Genomic DNA, 24,427 nt, shown 5'->3' on the forward strand with positions numbered 1-24,427 from the left:
AGTTTGGACCTTTTTTGGGAGAATGCCACCACGTGGATTCAGACTTATGTTCTCTCCAGGTCCAAAGGAGCTCAAAGGAGCTCAAAATGGCGATTTTTGTCACTTGTGATCAAATGCATGAACGTACATTAAGGCTTATTTTCATCAACATACTCCAAAAACAGCCCGTTTGAAACTTAAAATGTACAGTGTGAACCTTTTTGGGAAGAAGCCACCACGTGGATTCTTAACGTGGATTCAGCCTAATGTTCTCTCCAGGTCCAAAAAGAATCGAATGAGAAAGTGCCACATGGAGAGCTTAACCTTTGTAATTAACTGCCAGCACGTATCATTCCAGATACACCCAAAGCTGCCAGTTTGATTAAAATGTACAGTTTGGACCTTTGTGGGAAAACGCCGCCACGTGGATTCAGCCTAATAATCACTACAGGTCCAAAGAATCAATTGAGAAAGTGTCCCATGGGAAACTCAAAATAGAGATTTTTTGGCCGTTGTGATCAAATGCCAGCACGTAGTTTAAGGCTTTTCTTCACTCCAGATACATCAAAAACTGCCAGTTTCAAACTTGAAATGTACAGTTTCGACCTTTTTGTGAAAATGCCACCACGTGGATTCAGCCTAATGTTCACTATAGGTCCACAAGAATCGAATGAGAAAGTTCCACATGGGGAACTCAAAATGGCGATTTTTAACCTTTGTGACGAAATGCCAGCACGTCATCAATTGTGAATAGTATACTTATCATATCTTGTGTAAGAGTTACTCGCTAATTCAGTTTCTTTTTAACTGCAAAAGAGTTTAATAATTTATTATTAATTATTATTATTTAAAGTTTATTTTCATTCCAGATACACCAAAGTCTCACAATGCTTCGTTGATTTTTAATTAACCTTTAACGATATCTACAACTTACATTTCTAGATACTTTTGTAAATGGTTACCTTACTTACTATGCTATGAATAATATAGACAACTTTATAAATTAAAAGTAATTCCGCCAAGAAACGTTTTAATGTTTCATTTTTTCCTTGCATCCACTGCGAATAGCTATAATACTATGGGCTGCATGTATTTCACTTCTTTTCTCCTAGTTATTGTCGTTTTGTTTTTGTAAACTTATAATAAACCTAAGGCATCTATTGATGCACACACACACACACTCTCACAAATTCTTATTTATTGTTAAATAGTGTGCACACATCTTTCGAGATAGAGCACTTTTCAATTGAGTGTCGCAAAACCAAAACCAAAGCTATCACTCTGGCTAATCACAAAGGACGCGAACAATCCAGTGAACTAATCAAACCTCGAAGCAGATACATGTAGCCGGTACGAAGCGCGGGAAAACGTGTGTGAGCGAGTGACGATTGAAAATGATTTTTCTTCTGATTGGATTTAAAAGTCGTGCAATTTTTAAACCAATCACTAAGCGTCGTAATGCAAAACCAAAGCAAATGCGAAATACACTCGAGTGAAAACTGCTCTATGCCGACACCATTCTAAGTCACTTTAAAAACTATACCCTCAATTTAGTGACCTAAAACAAAAGACAGATCCTATTTTCAGTTCTTTCGATGATTCGCAGCCTGAGCCCTCCGTTTAGATAACAGTATCGGGACAGCAGCTGCGGCCAATAATGTCAGGCCCAGAAGAGGTCGATGAGCAATCCAGCCAATTGCTATGGTAACCAACGACAACGATGTTGCAAGGCAGACGCACAGAAGGGTCAGGCCCAGGCCTACAAGTTCGCGGATAACTGGCAACCAGGAGACTGGGAGAGAACAAGAGAGAGAGTTACAGTTTGCTTTTTAAAAACGTAAGGTGGATTTCACTTTCTTTTTTAAGAAAGAAAGATAGTGGGAATGCATTTTCTCTTTCCATTTTTCTTAGAAGATGAATCAAAAATAGTAACTCACTCAGCGCGACAAGGATGCTGGTCGTCATCTGAAATCCAAGGAACATCAAAATCCACCCCACCCCCCTCAGAACCCACGTCAGAACTGTGTTGGCGGATTGCTCAGCATCAAAAATCTCCTATAAAAAATATAATACAGCCATAATTTTAATAAACATTCAAAACTAGACTGAAAGCAAAACCTATTTTTGGTGCCAAAAGACATTTTGAGTGCAATTTTGCACAAAAAGAAGGGAATCACTAAAAAATGGAGGGAACTACGATTAGAAGGTATAGGAAGCAGGAAGATCACCCCCCCCCCACCGTCAGCATACATGGGAAATTCAGGAGGGGGAGTTTCTTACCTCAGCACTCATTTCTCCAGGGTAGAGTAGCTCCAGTGAATCGCCAGATTTTGTATGGTAATGTGATAATGTTCCGCCTTGTTGCCGGGCTACAATACTGACCTTAAACAGGAAAAAAGTCATTTCACATAAATGTAAGGTCATTGTAAAGGTCTGAATCAGGGAATGCATATGGTGATTCCTAGGAAGAAAGTGAAAAAGACTTGTAATGTTTGCCAAACACATAAATAATTTGTGTGGATGAAACCTCAAACATGTGACCATTCAAATACTAAAAACTAATGAAAAGTACTTTCATGTGGTACGCAGTACAAGGTGGTTCATTTAACCTTTATTTAAATAAGTGGATGAAACTGCAGTGTGTGACCATTCAAATGAAAGTTATTGAGCAGTACTTTCATGTGGTACTGTTTATTATGCTGTACAGGGTAGTTCTAACTTTTAAGTCCGTGTATGAAACCCTAGTGTATGACCATTTAAATGAAAGCTATTGAGCAGTACTTTTACGTTGTACTGTTTGTTATGCTGTAAATTACATACTAGGTGGTTTTAACTTTAAAATCTGTGGATAAAACCCTAGTGCGTGACCATTCTTGAACAAATTAAGCTATTGAGCAGTTACTTTCATCTGGCTTTGTTCAATTTTTAACACAGTAGAATCACGATTTCTCAAACCCTAAATTTTTCGAAGCTCTCTATCATTCAAAAGTCGTTTCCGTTGGATTTGTTTCACTCAGCCGACCACTGCAACTTTACCCCATTTCCTCAAACTCCTCGTTTGGGATTCTGCTGTTAACTGCAAACTGATTGTTTCTAACATTTGAACTTGGATAGAGTTGGAATATTATAGAAAGGATAGTAATTTATTAGAAGAGTTTACCTTCATTGGTTCTCCTAGCCTCGAGCCAGGCTTTCCACTCAGTCCAGCAAATGAAAACTGTACTCGCACATCTCCCACCTGGTTGTAAATACAGTCAAAACTGTCAGCAGACAACCACATATGTGGGTTTTGAATTAATGTTCCTAAATTGCGATAAACTGCTTCACTTCAAAGGAAGCATAGCCTGCGTTGCAGACGAACAAAACCCCGGTATAGTGCCGGGGTTTTGTTCGTCTGCAATGCAGGCTAAGGAAGCAGGGCTTAATAGAGCTTTTAAAGTACATAAGTATGTTCAAACCTGAGGATTAGGAGCTTAAGGTTCATGGGGGCCCTATAGCATGAAGTAACTAGGAGAAGTGGATGGATGGATGGATTCCGATCAAGGGGAATCCCCCTTAATGGGAATCCCCTGGATGTGATCCCCCATGGATAGGAATCTCCATGGATGGGATTGATCCATCACATGCTATTCCCTGACAGCTTGCAAGCACCCAATATACTTCTGAGCAGAGAGAGGCAAAGTGACCGAGCCAGCACTTGAACCTGGACCTCTTATCCCAGTTCTAACACACTAGTTAGTATTTAACTAGTGTATTAGGGATGATCATGCCTCAGGGCACAAATGAAAGTTAATAAATTATTTTGTTGTCTTACTCTTGGGTAATACGGGTCCATAGCATGATAAAACATCCCATTATGAAGGTACATTGTCTTTCCATAGGGAACTTCTCTTGGAGAAAGTGGTTGGAATTCATTGATTTTTCCAATTAGCCCTGTGATAGTAGGAAAACAAAACAATTCACATGAACAGTTAAGACAATTTTTTTAACATAAACTAATGCATAATGCATTATGCATAATGCATAGTGCATAATGCATAATGCATAATGCATAATGCATAATGCATAGTGCATAATGCATAATGCATAATGCATAATGCATAATGAGGAAATTTTCGCAGCTGCTCTGAATGCAATTTCAGAACATTAGGCCAGACCACAACATTGGGAACTCCTCACCTGAGGTGTCCTTCTCTTTGCAATGAGTCTGTGGGTTCTGTAATGTCCCCTACTGATCATAACAGTGAAGATGCAGAAGACAAGACCTACAGGTTATCGTCCTCATCCGAGAAGAATAGAAAGTCTAATCATTTGCAGATGTAATCGCAAAGGCTGCACATTCACCTCAATTTTAAAAGCTCAATAGATCTCCCCTTTTTAGGGAGGTGCATGAATTTTAACCTGTGATTCACAACAAAATACCTACCGGAGCTTTGGCAGGTACCGGGTCTTATTGAAAGCCCTGAAAATTCTTTCCTAGCACGATAAAATTAATACTGTGAAAACCTACACTTGTCTATTTTAATAACAGTCTGTGATATACCTTTGGATAGAGTAAAAGCTCCAACTTTTACAAACTCTGCTTCCTTGGTGTATGAGTTCACTGGCATACTGTTTGGGTTTTGATGTCCAGAGGGCTGGTCAAAATCATCGCTTCTAATAACGTGGTCTTTCCAGTCCATAGCTAGAGATAGAGTACATAAAAAAATTAAATTTACTAGGAGGAGACGGGACAGGAGGCCTAGTGGCCCATGGCCTAGTGGTTGAGGGCACTGGTGTTGTAATCTGGAGGTCCCGGGTTCAAACCCTCGGTCCACCCTGCCACTAGCTGGATTTGTTTCTCGGTCGTCTATTATGTAGTCATAACTTACGCAGGGCCCATGTTGATACTAGCCAAGTGCTGATTGGGCCAAAATAAAGTTAAATAAAGCCTAAATAAAGTTGACTTGACTTGTAACATAGAAATCTCTAAAGAAATTTTGTGCGATTGTGTAGCGCATATAACTTGTGTATTGAAACGATAATTAAAATTTAAATGAAAATGAAAAATGCGCCAGATGGTAGTAAAATGTTTCCATACGTTTCTTCAGTGGAGAAACGTACGGAAACATTTTACTACCATCTGGCGCATTTTTCATTTTCATTTAAATTTTGACTTGACTTGTCCGAGTTCAAATCCTTGGTCATGCTTTGTATATCGCCAACTGGTCTGCCTCCTGCTAGTTGGGATTTTTAACTATGTTATGCATATTAAAAATATTTTTTTTCTCTGTTTCGCAGTGGCATGCCTGCAAACTAGCTATCTCAAATAAGATATGAAGCTAAGTGCATGACCACTATAAACAACATTTTTTACTATGTTTAGAAAGCTACATCAGCCCTAGCTGGTTTTCATGCAGGTCCTCTATCTGGGTCGAACTGGAATTTGAAAATGTTGGTTTTTCAGAAGGCCGGGAGGAAAATTGGAGTACTCTGAGAAAAACCCTTTATCAAGGTGAGAACCAACAACAAACTCTATCCACTAATATTGCAATGACTGGAATCAAACTCAGGCCACATTGGTAAGAGGCAAACGCTCTCACCACTGCGCCATCCCTGCCCTGTATCCTAACAAGATACAAAACAGTACAAGATCTCTTATTCCTGAGATTTAATTCTGATATTTTCCTTGGAACAGTGAAATAGTTTAACTACTGAAGACTTACAATATGTAAATGTTGTTTCTACCCTCTTTCTTCCTCCTTCATCATATTCCCTAAAATTACAATATTATTAACAAAATTAATAATAAACAGAATATTTTACAAATTTTAAATTATGAGTTGAAGAAAAATAATATAAAAGTACCTTGTATGTTTATGCTCCACCCACTGATACATTTCAACCTTCCGTCTGAGCTTGACTGCTCTGACGGCAACACCATAGTCTGGATCACTCAGTGCCTGATAAGTTAGGAGGGAGGATGGTGATATATTAACATAATTTATATAATTTATACAATTGGGATGTTCACTTTACCAGTGGCAACTTATAACTGACTATTGTCAACACTCTGTTAAGGGACATCTCTCTTACTCTAAGATAAACAGTTGGAGCTAGTCCCAAGTATCTATAAGTATCTAGTATCTATAAGATCTACCATAATGACTCCCCCTCTTGCATGGCTCGACTTGTAACCAAGTTTCAACACTCGTACAATTTTAGAAAAAAATATTTACTAATTCCCCCATCATTTAATACCAATTCAATGAAACTTTCAACATCTTACAGAGGGGCAGTGCTCTGGAACCTTTTACCAGGAGAGTGTCACGAGGCGATGTCCCTCAGGAGTTTTGTGACAATGACCAACAAGTCGAACATAATTAAAAAAACCAACTTTAACAATCTTTATTGTAAGAGATCTTAGCGCTTTTTATCTTTTTATCAATGTAACAATTTTAGCAATTTATCTATTTTTAGCAATTAGTTTAGCGTTTTTTTTTTTTTTTTACCTTAATATAGTTTTAATGTTTTTTATCTACTAGTTTTAATGTTTTATTTACACACGACCCCACAAGCTATGTAGCTTTTTTATCCCATCGTGTATAAATAAAGGTTTTATTTGATTTGATTTGATTTGTGTCTGTTTTAGAGAGAGTTGACTTGTCGGTAAATTCCTTTTTTTTATGAGCTTAAATAAACTGACAGCATCTCCAGCTGGTAAATAATATGTTCATGTGCACCATCTCACCCCGCTACCAAATGCATTTTTATTTCAATGTGGCCAAATTTAAATACATGCTGTACATGCACAATTATTCTGCAGGGGTTTTTCACTCCTCGTGGAAATGCCAAAGTCCCAAATTTGCTACCAACTACGTTACAGAGTGGTTTGACAGTTCAACTACACCTTAGTTTATTTAAACTAGGGGGTGGTTGCCAACTGGTCCAATACATTTATCAGGCATTCTTGACCATTCTTTTCTTTCCCACTCCCTTTCAAAAAAAACCCCAGGTTACACGAAAAGGGACAAAATAAACACCTTAAGCCAACAACTATTAACGCTACAAAAGCCGGAGAAAAATCAACTGACTGACTGACTGACTGACTTAGGCCTCTTTGCAACATACAGTGCATAACAGACCATTTTATTTGGGGGGGGGGGGGATGGGGGTTACCGTATGTTATCTGGGTGCACAAGTTTGTTGTGGTACCGGTACTCAGGATGGACTTGTATGTCTTACTGATCATAAAGTCTATCCTGTGATCAGCTGTCCTTTTTTTCTTGGCAGGATTCTTTTTCCTCCCACCGCGAAAAAAAGAACACCTGATCGCAGGTTACATAAAGACAAACAAGCCCTACCAGCATGACAAGGTGACAACCTCATTCCCAGGGTCTTCCCCCCCCCCCCCTTGGAATGAGGATGGGGTGAAGAGGTAAGAGCCACCTAACTCCTCCAGTCACGCCAATCAGAGAAGACAACAAAAAGAATAAATACCGTGTCTGTTTGAAGATTGCCAGAAAGATGCACAAGTTTGTCATGGTACTCAGGATGAACTTGGTCAATAAAGTCAAGATGGACTACTTGTTTTAGACCTTCTTCTAAAGACAAAGCAGTTTGAACAGCTCTTCCCTGTGAAACAAAATAAATGTAATGTGTGGTTCCAGACATGGAAGGTCATTGGAAATTCTGAGGGGAAAGGGGTCTCAAAAGCCAAACTAGAGGAAAGTATGAAGCTAAACTGATCATCCATTTCGGGGGTTTAACACGAGGCAGTTTTCAATACTAGGCAAAGCTGACAATTTTGTGGTTATGGATAGTTTGGCATCAGTTCTAATTACTTGATATGAAAAAAGCTAATTGCTTGATACTTAATAAATAAATAATATTTTAATTTACCTCATTCCAATAAAGTACTGGAAAAGAAATGACAACAAGGAGAATTCCAAACAGAGATGCACAGAAACTCTGTTGCAATTGCCGAAAAAAGCCAGGATTTTCTTTGTATGAAACCCTCACATGGCTGTCACTTGAACCTGCCATGTTATGCATTCCTGGAGCACTCGGGTTCTACAATAAAGAATAACACTGTATATGAATTTTCTGTGTGAATCCAAAAAGGGTAATACTTTGATTTAAATATAAAATCTCATTTGTGCTACAACCAACTTGATGTTTGATCAAACCCTGGAATTAATTTCATGTCAAGGTTTGCAGTTTATTCATCTCAATTATTATTGGTTAATTTTTCCGTCACCGCAACATGGTCAAGTGAGTTGGCAGCTTTTAAAAGCATATCAGTGTTTAAAAATACAATATTTTACTTTATTTTGTTACACGTTAAACATGTGGTACGTGCTTTTAACAAAATGAATAAGAACGGATTAATGAAGATGTTAGTGCTAACTTTAGTTCTTTAACACCACTAATAATTTTGTTTCACTGAACACTGTAAGTTTAAAAACACAAACAGTGCACATTGTTCATTGAGTATGAAGATCCCTTTGGGGAACTCAATAAACTTTATTCTATTCTATTCTACACAGTAGGGTTTGAGTTTACTGCAACACCGCAAGATGGGATTTTATTCACCGCAACACCACATAAAAAAAATTCAGTTAGCAACACCACAAACCCCCATGTCCCTCTCTTTATACTGTGAAGAAGCTGTATATGTCACGATTTATGCGCAGTGAGAAAGAGAAACTCTGAAAGTCAACAAATGAGGACAGACTTTCATATACATACGCAGTTCATATATTAATCATTTTGTATACAGTCTATACAGCTGAACATTACATCATTTCTTTCCTCTCACAAGAAAATATATGAACTCACAATTGACCTCGCTGTGGCTTCATAGCTCAGTTGGTAGAGCATCGCACCGGTATTGCAGAGGTCACGTGCTCCCAGCCCTGAATTTTTTGCAGGCTTCTTTATTCCAGTTGCTTAAATTGGAAACTCACTGAGATGATCATTTTATCACTTTCATATACATCCGCAGTTCATATATGAATCATTTCATATACATTACATCAAACTTATTCTTGTGATGTAACATGATATCAATTTCAAATCGATGGATACCTCAAAATAATAGTTTACTTGTTTGGTGGAAATATGTACACCAACAAACTACTTGTAAACAATAACAATGGTTAATGTAACTTATAAATTTCAAGGAGAAGGGAAGGTTGAAAAGGAAACAAAGATTGTGAATGGAGCTTGAAAAGTTCAGGCTAAGTTTTTTTCATACGTTAGTTAATAATTTCATTCTTGCCCAGAACAAAAAAGTTTTATATTGCGCAACAAGTTTTATATATTTCGCAACAAGTTTTATATTGCGCAACAAGTTTTATATATTTCGCAACAAGTTTTATATTGTGCAGCAAGTTTTATATTGCGCAACAAGTTTAATATATTTTACAAGAAGTTTTATATTTCGCAACAAGTTTTATATATTTCGCAACAAGTTTTATTTTTCGCAACAAGTTTTATATATTTTGCAGCAAGTTTTATATTGCGCAACAAGTTTTACATATTTTGCAAGAAGTTTTATATTTTGCAACAAGTTTTATATATTTTGCAAGAAGTTTTATATTGCGCAACAAGTTTTATATATTTCGCAACAAGTTTTATATTTCGCAACAAGTTTTATATATTTTGCAACAAGTTTGATATATTTTGCCTTAAGTTTTATGTAAAAACTGAGAAGATTCATATATTTAAAGTAAAGTCCTATATATGACAAACAAGTATTTTTGATACAAACGGCATTCCATACCGGTTGACGGGGATAAAATTCAAGAAACGAAACCAAAATTGCGACACATAAAGTTGCATCTTTTGCGACTATCGTAGCTTTATCGACCCTTGTCACTTTACTTATAAAGCTAATTCGCATATTTCTAAAGTGGAAATAGATACAAGGCAAAATTATGCCATTTTGACCGCCCAGTTACGAAAGGGAAGCTATTTTTTTCAAAAAAGTTGCGTCCCGGCGGCCGGGCTGGAGTGTTCATATGGGAAAATTTTCTTCCCGGTTGCCGATATCTCGTTTGCAGAAACCGAGATATCGGTAACCGGGCAGGCCCGCCTTTTCATATGAACACATCAAAAATTTTACAAAGAAAATAGGTCTGAGCCGAGATCTCGGTAACTGGGCCAGCCCGGTCAACCGGGATCATACGAAGAGGCCCTAAAAAACCTCATGTAATCGCGTTTTCAATTTCAGCCCGGGATGAAAGTGAGCTTACGGATGCGCAGTGGTGGTTTTCAACGAAAACAAATGGCGGCCACGATAATTATTCAGCTTTAAAAGTGTTCAACCCGGGCTGAAATTCTCCATGTAATCGGGCCCTAAGAAAAGCTAAACATGTAGTGTACATAATATAACTAGTAATAGTTCTCACTATAAAACTGCCCCCGCCTTTTGATAACTTGTTTGACAGCAATACAATCTAGGATTAGTGGAGTCTTTTTGTCGCCCTTAAAATTAGGCTTCTTTTTTACTGTGCCATGTACGTCAAGACATTCTGTTTGCTGTGGAATTTCTTGTTGTGTGACACCATTGCGTCCTAAAATATTCACAAGTTCAAGTCGAATATATTACCTAGCGCGCGGAAATAACACATAATACATTATTCGTGGTGACAACACGCAAGATTATTTCCGGGCTTAATAACATTCACAATTAACTTACAATAATTTCCAGGCCAAAAAGCCTAAAAATTCCACGAGTAACAAAATATGGCACATTCAAAGATTCGAGAAAACAATTTTTGATCCTTATTCAAACCACTTTTTGGATCAAATAATCTGACAGTTTGTCAGCGAAATGAATAACATGACAAAGTTCACGCTTTTGTTTATTACTGGTTGTAAGATGTATATGATACAGGAAACCCCCGAAAGCAAACCACCTTAACGCTCGAACCAGCTCTTGGAACACACGTAGCCAAGAACACGAATCCGATTGCTCGAAATCTTTCGACGTATTTAATACTAAAAACTGCTTCAAATATCACTTAACACAACCAAAGCAGAGAAACCGCTCGAACAAATCTGTAAACACGCGTAAGCCAAAAATCGGAGTAATCAACGTGTGACAGATGCCAAAACACGCGTCAGTCTTTTTAATACCGTTCTATCCCAAGATAGGGATTTTCATTTATCGCTACCCCCTGTTATTGTGACGTCATAATACCCACAACTCCTTCGGGAATGTTCTGCTTATACGTCATCATTACCCAGAGAAGCTTTGCGGCAAAACGTCATCATTACCCTACATTCCTCGCGGCCTTTTTCGAGCAAATCGAGATTTTTTCTGGTATACATACCGTATATTCTGACTGTAAGTACATTCTCTATATACGCGCAAGCTACAATGAATGCCTCCTCGGGCTTTCGCCTCTGGGCGAAAGCCCTGCGGGGGCAATTATAATGCAAGCAAAAGGCAGAACTTTTCGTGACAAACAATTCTCGCCATTTGCGCGTTTCCCCAGTCAAACATCGACAAATGATTTTCATCTTATAAGTGATTATTTTTATCAATGAATTTAGTGATTTTCTGACATGGGTTGAAGATGATTAACTTAAGATAGAGTCTCTCAATGCTAGATTGATTTTTAATTAACCTTTAACGTTACCTACAACGCTTGCATTTCTAGATACTTTTGTTAATGATTACCTTTTTACTTGCTATGCTATTAATATTTTACACAACTTATAAATTAAAAGTAGTTCCGCCAAACATGTTTTAGTGTTCATTGTTTTTTCCCTAGCACCTGTCACAAATAGCTGCGATAATGACTGTGGGCTGCATGTATTTCACTTCTTTTCTTCTAGTTATTGTTGTTGCAGTTCTTGTAAACTCCCAGTTTAAGCGTGGATTGCTATAATAATCCTAAGCATTTATCGAGCTTGGTCACTTTAACCTACTCAGAGCACACGACACACACTCACACACTCACGTTCTTGTTTATTTTAAATAGTGTCCACACGTCTTTCGAGATAGAGCAGTTTTCGATTGAGCGTCGCAAAACCAAAACCAAAGCTATCACTCTGGCCAATCACAAAGGACGCGAACAATTCAGTGAACCAATCAAAACTCGAAGCAAATACACGTTGCCGGCACGAAGCACGGGTAAACGTTGGTGAGCGAGATTGGATTTGAAAGTCGTGCAATTTTTTTTAAACCAATCACTAAGCGTAGTAATGCAAAACCAAAGCAAATGCGAATTACACTCGACACTCAAGTAAAAACCGCTCTAAACCGACACCATTCTAAGTCACTTTAAAAACTATACCCTCCATTTAGTGACCTAAAACAAAAGACAGAACCTATTTTCTAAAGTTCATTTGCAAAATGCAGTTTTCAGCTCTGTCGATGGTTCACAGCCTGAGCTCTCCGTTTAGATAACAGTATCGGAACAGCAGCCGCCGCCAATAGTGTCAGGCCCAGAAGTGGTCGATGAGCAATCCAGCCAATTGCTATAGTAACCAACGACAACGATGTTGCGAGGCAGACGCACAGTAGGGTCAGGCCCAGGCCTACAAGTTCACGGACAATTGGCAACCAGGAGACTGGGAGAGAACAAGAGAGAGAGAGTTACAGTTTGCTTTTTTAAAAACGTTTTAAAACGTTAGGTGGACGTTCACTTTGTTTTTTTTTTTAAGGAAGAAAGATGGTGGAAATGCATTTATTCTTTCCTATTTTTTTAAGAAGATAAATCATGAATAGTAACTCACTCAGCACAACAAGAATGCCGGTCGTCATCTGAAATCCAAGGAACATCAAAATCCACCCCACCCCCCTCAGAACCCACGTCAGAACTGTGTTGGCCGATTGCTCAGCATCAAAAAATCTCCTACAAAAATATAATACAATCATAACTTCAATTTACATTCAAAACTAGACGAAGGGGAAAAAAACCTTTATTTGGTGCCAAAAGACATTTTGAGTGCAATTTTGCACAAAAAGGCGGGAATCACTAAAAAATGGCGGGAACTGGGATTAGAAGGTACATGATGCAGGAAGATCACCCCCCCCCCCACCCCCGTCAGCGTACATGGGAAATTCAGGAGGGGGAGTTTCTCACCTCAGCACTCATTTCTCCAGGGTAGAGTAGCTCCAGTGAATCGCCAGATTTTGTATGGTAATGTGATAATGTTCCGCCTTGTTGCTGGGCTACAATACTGACCTACAACAACAATCATTTTAAAAGAAAATAACAGAATGCAAATTAAAGTTGATATGGAGGTCTGCATCACAGCATTATGATTAGAATTTAAATGTTGAACAATCTGTTTCCCAGGGAGAAACTAGAAGATACTTAATGAAAATGAATTTTTCAACAATGACATGAGCATGGGACAAAGAAAAATTCTGAGTCCCCGACGGGAATTGAACCCATGGCCTCCCAGATACCGGTTGGGCCCTCTAACCAACTGAGCTACGAGAGACTCTAACCAACTGAGCTACGAGAGACTAACCAACTGAGCTATGAGAGAGTCTCGCCTAGCTCAGTTGGTTAGAGCGCCCAACCGGTATCTGGGAGGCCATGGATTGGATTCCCGTCAGGGACTCAGAATTTTTCTTTGTCCCATGCTCATGTCATTGTTGAAAAATTCATTTTCATTATTATTTTATCACCGAGCTTAAAATTTACTATCTTTATTATTTACAACACACTTGATGATTTCGACATTGCTGATCCTAGCAGTATGCAGGACGCGTGTCACATGTCAACCTAGTAAATGGCCCAGCTCACAATGAGTCTCTCGTAGCTCAGTTGGTTAGAGCACCCAACCGGTATCTGGGAGGCCATGGGTTCGATTCTCGTCGGGGACTCAGAATTTTTCTTTGTCCTATGCTTGTGTCATTGTTGAAAAATTCATTAGGTATTTATCACCGAGCTTAAAATTTACTATCTTTATTATTTACAACACACTAGAAGATACTTGTTATGGAAAAACTTGTCGTAATTTACGCTCTACTGATCAAAAACAAAAGAATGAAGTCGAGGTTCAGGGTGTGATCATTCAAATGAAAGTTTATAAAATATAGTACTTTCAGGTGGTACTGTCAAATATGCTCATTGGGTCTTGATGAAAACCTATAAAATTCATAGGTTTTCATTCAAGTGAAAGCTTATTTTGCAATACTTCAGTTCATATTGTACTAGTACTGTTTATTACGCTGTATAAGGTGGTTCTAGCTTTTGGGTCTCACACAAGGCCTCACCGCCTGTGAATGGTCATGAATGACCAATCGATGGTTGTCTATGACCAATCACATGAAAGCTATTGAGCAGCACTTTCATGTGATACTGTTTATGACGTTCTACAAGGTGGTTCGAACTTTTAAGTCTTTTAAACCCTAGTGTGTGACCATTCCTATGAAAGCTATTGAGCAGTACTTTCATGTGGTACTGTTTATTATGCTGTACTAGGTAGTTCTAACTCTTAAGTCTGTGGATGAAACCCTAGTGTGTGACCATTCAAACAAATGCTAGTAAGCAGAACTTGTGCTGTTCATTTTTTAACACTGCAAAATTATTTTCCTTACATTTGAACTGGGACACCTGTTACAACAGAAAGATAAACATAAGAGGGGTTTACCTTCATTGGTTCTCCTAACCCTGAGCCAGGCTTTCCACTCAGTCCAGCAAATGAAAACTTTACTCGCATATCTCCCACCTGGTTGTGAATACAGTAAAAACTGTCAGAAGATTTCAAAGTGTCCAATACCAAGTCTTAGGTTAATTTGTGTTTAATTGCAATATACTGCTTCACTTTAAAAGGACCAACAGGACTTTTATTATAGAGCTTTTATGGTTAAAACTATTTCAATTAACGTTGTCAGATCAAAGCTCAAAGCTAAAAGACAAGACCGAATGGTGGTCTGGGTATTCACTGGAAATTTGCATATTGGCCTGTAGGTATTGTACAAGTTTGTATTTTTGCACGTGAAGATTCTAATTCGTGAATTTGTTTTTTTCTCAGGATGCCTTTTCTGTAGCTTGCTTTCACTGTTGAGTAGCTTTGAGTTTTGAAAGGTCTTTTTAAATTTAGTGTAGCTAATATTACCTTGTTCATACAGGTCTAAAGAGAAAGAAAACGTGCAAATTGGCATTTGTCATGTCATTATATCTCATTAGTATTCAGCACGTGCAGTTGCTCTCCTCTTTGACCCATACTACCTATCGGTCTTGTCTTTAGCTTTTTTTACGACAACGTTAATTGAAATAGCTGTATACAAAACAAAAAGTATGATCAAATCCTAAAGATAAGGAGCTAAATGTTCATGGGACCAAATAACATGAAGTAACAAGGAGAAAATGGATGGGAATACCCCGGGATGGGAATCTCTCTGGATGGGAATCCAGCTGGATAGGACCCCCCTGGATGGGAATCCCCCTGGTTGGGAATTCCTCTGGATGGGAATCCCCCTGGATGTTGTGGAGGTTTCGTTTCAGGTTTTAGTATATGCCAAAGAAGCACAGTGGCAGGCTCAGCCAGCACTTGAACCTGGACCCCTTATCCCAAGACCTGTGAACACCCTAGTAACCATCAAGTGATCACGCCTCAGACCACAAATGAAAGTTAATAATACTGTACATTTTTTTTACTTACTCTTGGATAGTACAGGTCCACAGCATGATAAAACATCCCATTATGAAGGTACATTGTCTTTCCATAGGGAACTTCTCTTGGAGAAAGCGGTTGGAATTCATTAATTTTTCCAATCAGCCCTGTGGTAGTAGGAAAACAAAACAATTCAAAATTTATTATGTACAGTTAAGACAGTTTTTTTAAATATAAACTACAAAAGTTCACAGTTCAGAACATTTTTATGTCAATCACAGTGAGGTTATTAACAAAGGGTTTCGCCCAAAACTCCCACATTCTCTCATAATAATATACTTAATAATAATATACTTAATTGACCACTCCCCCAATGGGGTTTTTCAGCGCCAATATGAAACAAATATTGTAAATCAACATAACATGGTTAAAAATCCCAACTGGCAGGAGGCAGACCAGTTGGCTATTTACAAACGCAGCCGAGGAGTTGAACTCGGGACTACTGAGAACAACACCAGCTAGTGGTCAGAACGGGTCTTGAACCCGCGAACTCCGGATTACAAGTCTGACGTTTTAACCACTCGTAAACATTGTGAAAGATAAGATACCACAATGCCATGTTTGCTTATTAGTGTGCAGGGTTTTCAATAAGAATTGCAGTAGGTAGCTGCCATTAGCTTGTATGGCATCTGTCAGAAAGCCATAATAAATTATAAGAAGATGATGATGATGTTGATGTGGCATTTATATAGCCCATTTCCATTCGCTCTAATGTACAACACTTTGCACAGGGGACTTTGACCACACTGCATTAAGCAGTTTACAAAGAATAAGGAAACTTTTGCAGATGCTCCCATAATGCATTAGGTCAGACCACAACACCCAGAACTCCTGAGGTGCCCTACTCTTTGCAGTAGGTGTGTGGGTTCTGTTATGTCCCCTGCTGACCATAACAGTGAAGATGCAGGAGATGGGACCGGACCTTAACAGTTTACCAAAAAGAATAGAAAGTCCAACCATTTGCAGATGTCATCGTAAAGGCAGCACATTCTCCTCAATTTTAGAAGCTGGATAGATCTCCCCTTTTTTTTGGGGGGGGGGGGGCTGCATGAATTTTACCTGCTGATTCATAACAGAATACCTACTGGAGCTTTGGTAGGTGCTGGGTCTTACTGAAAGCCCTGGATGTGTCACTTTTTATGTTCAATGTCTCTATGAAAATTATTTCCTAGCATCATAAATACTGTAAAACCTACATTTGTCTATTTTAATTACAGTCTGGGATACCTTTGGATAGAGTAAAAGCTCCGACTTTTACAAGCTCTGCTTCCTTGGTGTATGAGTTCACTGGCATACTGTTTGGGTTTTGATGTCCAGACGGCTGGTCAAAACCGTCGCTTCTAACAATGTGGTCTTTCCAGTCCATAGCTAGAGATAGAGTAAATAAAAAAATTAAATTTACTAGGGAGGAGATGGGACAGGAGGCAGCGTGGCTTAGTGGTTGAGGGCGCTGGTGTTGTAATCTGGAGGTCCCGGGTTCAAACCCTCCACCCTGCCACTAGCTGGATTTGTTTCTCAGTTGTCCCGAGTTCAAATCCTCGGTCACGCTTTATATATAGCCAACTGGTCTGCCTCCTGCTGGTTGGGATTTTTAACTATGTTATCATGTATATTTAAAATATTTCTTTTCTCTGTTTCAGTGGCATGCCTGCAAACTACCTATCTCAAATGAGATATGAAGCTAAGTGCATGACCACTATAAACAACATTTTTTTTACATTTTTTACTATGTTTAGAAAGCTACATCAGCCCTAGCTGGCTTTTATGCAGGCCCTCTATCCATGTCGAACTGGAATTTGAAAATGTTGGTTTTTCAGGAGGGAGGAATTAAACCAGAGTACCAAGAAGTGAGGCAACAGCCAACAACAAACTCTACCCACATATGGTACCGGGCAGGAATCGAACTCAGGCTACGTATATAGACATTGGTAAGAGGCAAACGCTCTCACCACTGCGCCATCCCTACCCTGTATTCTAACAAGATACGTAACTGTACAAGATGTCTAATTCCTGAGATTTAATTCTGATATTTTCTTGGAACAGTGAAATAGCTTAACTACTGAATACTTACAGTATGTAAATGTTGTTTCTATCCTCTTTCTTCCTCCTTCATCATATTCCCTAAAATTACAATATTATTAACAAAATTAATAATAAACAGAATATTTTACATATTGTAAATTTTATATAAAAGCACAATAATATAAAAGTACCTAGTATGTTTATGCTCCACCCACTGATACATTTCAACCTTCCGTCTGAGCTTGACTGCCCTGACGGCAACACCATAATCTGGATCACTCAGTGCCTGATAAGTTAGGTAGGAGGATGGTGATATATTAACATAATTTGTATAATTTATACAATTAGGATATTCACTAGACCAATGGCAACATATAACTGACTACAGTCAACACTGTTCCTATTAGGATGGACTGTTGGAGAACCAGAGAAGATTGACTGACTCATGACTGACTGGCTGACTGACTTAGGCCTCTTGGCAACAAACAGTCCAATTAGGAGACCATTACAGATGTTTTTTTTTTTTTTTTTTTTGGGGGGGGGTACACTATATGTTGTCTGGGTGCACAAGTTTGTTGTTAGGGTTAGGGTTTGTTGTGGTATTCAGGATGGACTTGTGTGTCTTAATGATAATAAAGACTAACCTGTGATCAGGCATCCTTTTTTTCGTGGTGGGATTCTCCTTCCTCCCACCGCGAAAAAAAAAAGAACACCTGATCGCAGGTTACATAAAGACACACAAGCCTCACCACCATGACAAGGTGACACACCCAGGGTAAAGGCAACGTCGTTCCCAGGGTCTCACCCCACCCTCGGAACGAGGTTTGGGGGAAGGAGTAAGAACTACCAAGCTCCTCTAGTCACGCCAATCAGAAAAGACAACACCACCAATTACCTTGTCTGTTTGAAGATTGCCAGAAAGGTGCACAAGTCTGTCATGGTACTCAGGATGAACTTGGTCGATAAAGTCAAGATGGACTACTTGTTTTAGACCTTCTTCTAAAGACAAAGCAGTTTGAACAGCTCTCCCCTGGAAAACAAAAACTACAGGTAATCATCTTTTTAGTGGTCTAAAAACATTTGGAAAAAATAGTTTTCTTTGAAATACCCCCCCCCCCCCCAAAAAAAAAAAAAATGCCTGCCCTCCCCATTCTGCAATCTCTATTGTGCAGTTCCAGAAAATATCCATACCCACCCCACGGAAGGTCATTGGAAATTCCTTAGGGGTGGGGGTTTCTCAAAAGCCAAAATTTTCAAAGGAAAGTATGGGGCTTAACTGGAACTTCCAGAGGGGAGGGGGGATTCAGTTCAAAAAACACTCCATGGGAGGGGTATGGATAATTTCTGGAACAACACATTTACGGTGTGAACCAGAAAACCGTGAACACTTCACCTTATTTTTCATATGTAAATTTCTGCAGAAATCCATCAAATGACACTCAAACTGCAGGAAATATAAACAAATGGACAAAGATGGAGCCAACAGGTTATTTTTTGTCAAAAATTTATCATCTATTTACTCAAATACCTTTTTCAAAGTGTAATGAAAGTGTTCACGGTTTTGTGTTCTCACTGTAATATTAATAAAGGAGCTTTTTTTAATCATCCATGTTTTTAGGGTCAATACGAGGCAATTTTTAGCAAAACTGACAATCTCATCATTGGCTGTGGATTCTCTCAGTAAATTTGGTATCTATACTTGATATAAAGCAACCCTCCAAGTTAAGACATTTTAGTCGTCATGGTGACTAAAATTTTGGAGCTGGCCACTAAAATATTGGAACTGAAGTCGCCAGCCTGACGACTAAAATTGAGAAGAAGGATTGAAACCGTGAGCTTAATTTAGCGACTAAAATTTTTCACTGGCAACCAAACTTGAGCAGTCAGTGGCCAAATGGCCACTAAGGAAAAAAATAAACTTGGAGGGTTGTAAAGAAAATAATATCTATAATTGAAACTTCATAATTATTACTCTTACCTCATTCCAATAAAGTACTGGAAAAGAAATGACAACAAGGAGAATTCCAAACAGAGATGCACAGAAACTCTGTTGCAATTGTCGAAAAAAGCCAGGATTTTCTCTGTATGAAACTCTCACATGACTGTCACTTGCACCTCCCATGTTGTGCATTCCTGGAGCACTTGGGTTCTACAATAAATGATAACACTGTATGCAAATTTGCTGTGTGAATCCAATGAGATGTAATGCATTCCAGGGATGTACCTAAGAAAAAACTAAGCTGGCTCATTTAAATAAGAAAGCCAAGCCAGCACTTCTGGTCTTTATATGTTCAAAATTATCCCAAGTCTTTTGTTTTTTATTGAAATTTCAGCCAGTGATAAGCTCTCTTTCAGCCAGTGAAATTAGCCGGTAGCCGGCTCTAAGCTACATCCCTGGCATTGATTCAACTATAAAATCTTATATGTGCCACATCCAACCTGACGTTTTATCAAACCATACGGATTAAATTACTGTCATCATTTGCAATTTATTCATCTCAATTATTATTTCACTTGAGATACACCCAATGGAGGAGTAGGTTAAGGTAAAGCCTTCTGTCAAGCCAACAAATGGCTCATCAGGCTGAAGCTTATCCTGGTTAATGTAGCATTACATGTGAGTGGCTATGAGTATTTCTACTCCCCCCTGGATGGGAGACCATGGGATGCTAGTCCAGCACAGGGTTTACCCACAGCATTTAATATGCGCTACCCATTCATACACCTGGGTAGAGAGAGGCTCTGTGAGAGTAAAGTGTCTTGTCCAACAACTCAGCGCAGTGCTGCAGCCATGGATCCAACCCATCCTCGGAGACCCAGGGGCAGTTAGTGGGGCGAAACGAAGGAAAACCGGGCTGAAATCGTAGCGACGAAAGTTTTCAAGAACGGCACGAAGTGCCCCTGGGCAACGAGTCTCTCCAGACCATTTCCAAACGGCTCTCCGAATGCTGGCTCCCGATTGGGCAGAAAAAAACCTTTGTATTATTCTGCCCAATCGGCGAGCAGTAACTTGGGAATCACTTTGGTGTGTTCTTACACGCCGTCTACTGTGTCCGCCATACTTGTGTCGTTCGTTCACCAAAGCTCTGCATGCGAGGGAAATTTCCATTTAGCTTACATCAGATAGCCCAAAAAAAGCAGGGAATCTTTTCCGATGTCAGAGAGAAAAATATATTTCAAGATCGACGGGAAAATTTTCGTTTGGACTGATCAGAGGTATCGTAAATACTGGCTTGTTTATCGATCGCCCGCTCGATTGAGCTTGTAGGTTTCAAATATTTATTTCCTTATCCGAGCTTCTTATTTTGATAGTATCGCTATTTAAGGCTTGTACATTTGGATTCTAGCCTTTCCTTACAATTTTCTCGGCTAACTGGAACTTTCCCGTATTGCGTGGACCAGACAAGTATGCCAAACAGCCGCCAATGCATCACACACCGTGAGAGGTATTTTAATGTTCTTGTACGGGCGAAGCCATATAAACACTTTTCTAAAGGGGCGCGAATTGTCAAAAGTTTAAATATTTTCCATGTATTTTATTTTTTCCACGATCATAAACCTGAGCAGAAATTGATTTGTGAAAATGTTGTTGGGAAGGATATATTTGCTGCATTAGCTATCGAATAATATATAATAAAATAATTATTTTTGCTGAAAGATTGACTTTTCAGATTTGCCTAGCGATTATAGAATTGGAGTTATGTATGTCGAGGGTTTCTCCTTTGAGTTCGATTGTGAAAGATCAGGTTAATTACTTTTAAATTCAGGTTAATTACTTTTTAATTACTTTTAAATTCCAAGCCAAGAGACCTTTTAAGGTCTAAGGTCTCTTGGCTTGGAAGCTGCATTCATCGAAGAAAGTGACAAGGGAAGGCTAAGTTTTGGAAATTGTTTTGCAACGCAACATTACAGGCAGAATGTAGTTGCTGTTGTCTGTGACAAAGTTCACCCTGTAGTCCAATTTAGTTCAATTTAGATGACTTGTGTAACAACCAAAGATACAGATAAAACTTTGCTGTTATGTAGCTCATACACTTCATTGTGCAAGGTGGCAAGAAGATAAACCCAGCCATGGTAGTAAAAAGACCCAGCCTACTGTTAAGCTAGCCAAAGTGGTGTTAAGTGAATTAACAAGCACCATAGGTACATATGCCTGCTGTGTAGTCTTGAAATACAAAGAAATATAGAAGCCACTGGTAATTTGCATCAGTATGTAATAGAAAATATTATTACACTGACTGTTGTCTTTATTTCAATACCAGTAACATCTAATTTCATTTATTTATCCAGCAGGGAAAAGGGAAGGTGCTAGTTGTTACATTTTCTTGGGGTGAGTCCAGGGTGGGTAATTGGGACTTCAAGTTATGGGAGTGATTGTATGGAGTCAAAACTTAAAACCCCAAAAATCCTTCGGACTTCTAACAAAGCCCAAAGAATCCTTGAACCAAAAATGAACCCCAGAAACTTCACATGCCAAATTGTATTTCCAGGAACAGGGAATGCACTTTGCAGACTATCTATATACCCAGTTTAATACCACATGCAATGTAAAGCAACACCTTTGTTATTTATTAACTCAGTGAAAAAAAGAATCAGATGTCTACAAATCTAAATATATGTAACAGGTTTTAAAATGTGCAGAAAACTGTACAAATCAGTTTTCATGGGAACTTTATCGCACAAAGCACACTACCCAGATGGTGCTGAGAAGAAGCCTGTGAAAGGAATGGTGTCAATGTACCACAACAGCACTTCACCCTCTATTCAAAAGCATGTGTTGCTATCACTCAAGGGTCCTTATTGGTAAAGCCAGAATTGTAATTGCAACAAATCCTCATAGGTGTGATCATAAGGGATTGCCTCATAGCATCAACTATGAGTCCCTCTGTGATTAAATCATATGTGCAAGAATTGGGAGAGGGAGGTAGAGATGTTCAGCCATCTGAGGCACTTTTATTATTTCATGATAAGGGATACAACTTCAGCAAAGTGAACCTGAAATGTTTCAGTATGTTAAGTCCACCTCTTGTAGACAAAAACAAATACTTGCTTTCTTTGAAGATACTAGGACATCTTTCAATACAAAAAGAATATGTTGTGATTTCTGTGCAAAAGAATGTGACTGTGGACAAAAGTGCCCACAGAACTTGGGGAGTACGATTTCAATGTTGTCCCTCAGAAATGTAAAACAGGGTGAAAGAAAATCTCAAGTTTTACTAAAGGAGTTTCAAGAAAGTATGTACAAGAAAGTGCTGAAATCAAGTCAAGATTGTTTCATTTCAAACGTCGACCGAGTTACATGACTGTTTCAATAAATAGTTAAACAAACTCCTATTGTTGAACAAACTGTCTTAAGTGTTCAACGTGCTATCAAAGTATAAGACTGGGTACGATTTCCGCACAGTATGTATGGAGTTAAGCAGAAATCTTGCCTATGTAAAGTACATACAGATCGATCTACACGAAGAGAAAAATCTGGATCAACCCATTAAACACCTTAGCTGTTTCATAATGTAAATCTGTTTGGCATACTTGTCTGGTCCACGCAATATGGGAAAGTTCCAGTTAGCCGAGAAAATTGTAAGGAAAGGCTAGAATCCAAATGTACAAGCCTTAAATAGCGATACTATCAAAATAAGAAGCTCGGATAAGGAAATAAATATTTGAAACCTACAAGCTCAATCGAGCGGGCGATCGATAAACAAGCCAGTATTTACGATACCTCTGATCAGTCCAAACGAAAATTTTCCCGTCAATCTTGAAATATATTTTTCTCTCTGACATCGGAAAAGATTCCCTGATTTTTTTGGGCTATCTGATGTAAGCTAAATGGAAATTTCCCTCGCATGCAGAGCTTTGCTGACCGAACGACACAAGTATGGCGGACACAGTAGACCGCGTGTAAGAACACACCAAAGTGATTCCCAAGTTACTGCTCGCCGATTGGGCAGAATAATACCATTCGGAGAGCCGTTTGGAAATGGTCTGGAGAGATCAGACTCGTTGCCCAGGGGCACTTCGTGCCGTTCTTGAAAACTTTCGTCGCTACGATTTCAGCCCGGTTTTCCTTCGTTTCGCCCCACTAACTGCCCCTGGGTCTCCGAGGATGGGATCCAACCCAGACTGCTCGATTCAGAGTCCAGGCCAGCGAACCACGCCATGGATGGTGGCGAACCACGCCACCATCAGAGTGCTTTAATCTTTCTTTTCTGATATGTACTGTAAAGGAGCTGTATGTATCACGATTTATTAACTAATTAAGTAACCATATAAAGAACGTGTATTATGGTTATAAATATCTAATTGAACTGAGGTAAAGGGAAGGTTGCAAAAGTTTCAAAGATTGTGAATGAGGCACTTGAAAAGTCCAGGCTAAGTTTTTTTTATACGTTATCTAATAGTTTCATTCTTGCCCGGGACAAATCACAAATGTAAACGTCACCACTGAACTTGAGAGGAAAAAATTTTCGTTACGATCTCACGATGCAAACAACCTGAAACAACTTTGCTTCAATACATGCAAGTTCTGTTATGTATTATGTGAATAAACACATCGTTTCCCTGGGTTTATATTTCAACAACGACACAAATATTACAACTCTATCAAATATAAAAGACTTACCTGAGTTCGATACATGATTCCCTCACTGAAGTCAGCAAAAAGGAAAGAGGAAGTGTAAGAAAAACAACAGGCCTTCCTTGCTTCTTGTTCGGAGTGAGAAGTCTGGGTCAGAGTCTTCCCTAGGACCCTCGCATTCAAATCTTTGGCGCCTGTTCGTTTCTGCGTACGAGGGTT

At 38.8% G+C, this 24,427-nt stretch overlaps 1 protein-coding gene across 3 annotated transcripts; it reads right to left on the bottom strand.

The window, feature by feature from the left end:
* Window positions 1–406: 406 nt before the first annotated feature.
* Window positions 407–24,331, bottom strand: LOC144628324 (transmembrane protein 43-like). 3 transcript variants are annotated; one of them, XM_078486422.1, is made up of 11 exons: window positions 24,254–24,277; window positions 19,610–19,780; window positions 18,527–18,661; window positions 17,823–17,917; window positions 17,681–17,730; window positions 4,523–4,663; window positions 3,794–3,912; window positions 3,140–3,217; window positions 2,260–2,361; window positions 1,917–2,034; window positions 407–1,771 (listed from the first exon to the last, which is right to left on the bottom strand). In XM_078486422.1, exons 1-11 carry the CDS (start codon window positions 24,266–24,268, stop codon window positions 1,563–1,565), a joined length of 1,233 nt encoding a protein of 410 aa, XP_078342548.1. In that variant the 5' UTR covers window positions 24,269–24,277; the 3' UTR covers window positions 407–1,562. The 3 variants fall into 3 exon arrangements, with proteins under 3 accessions (XP_078342548.1, XP_078342545.1, XP_078342547.1); XM_078486419.1 differs by lacking the exons at window positions 17,681–17,730; window positions 17,823–17,917; window positions 18,527–18,661; window positions 19,610–19,780; window positions 24,254–24,277 and adding exons at window positions 5,685–5,734; window positions 5,827–5,921; window positions 7,459–7,593; window positions 7,861–8,031; window positions 8,800–8,856 and having other exon boundaries at window positions 766–1,771; XM_078486421.1 differs by lacking the exons at window positions 17,681–17,730; window positions 17,823–17,917; window positions 18,527–18,661; window positions 19,610–19,780 and adding exons at window positions 5,685–5,734; window positions 5,827–5,921; window positions 7,459–7,593; window positions 7,861–8,031 and having other exon boundaries at window positions 768–1,771; window positions 24,254–24,331.
* Between the last annotated feature and the right edge of the window lie 96 nt (window positions 24,332–24,427).

This window comes from Oculina patagonica, chromosome 10 (assembly GCF_052425735.1).
Source record: "Oculina patagonica isolate OP01 chromosome 10, crgOcupat, whole genome shotgun sequence".
Taxonomy (NCBI): domain Eukaryota; kingdom Metazoa; phylum Cnidaria; class Anthozoa; order Scleractinia; family Oculinidae; genus Oculina; species Oculina patagonica.

Excerpts from the sequence above, each read along its gene's own strand:
- LOC144628324 (XM_078486419.1), bottom strand. The coding sequence starts at position 8,841 with ATGCTCTACCAACTGAGCTATGAAGCCACAGCGAGGTCAATT. Across the intron at positions 7,594-7,860 it reads CAGTACTTTATTGGAATGAG|GGAAGAGCTGTTCAAACTGC; the intron begins GTAAATTAAAAT and ends TTTGTTTCACAG. Across the intron at positions 3,913-4,522 it reads AGCTTTTACTCTATCCAAAG|GGCTAATTGGAAAAATCAAT; the intron begins GTATATCACAGA and ends CTACTATCACAG.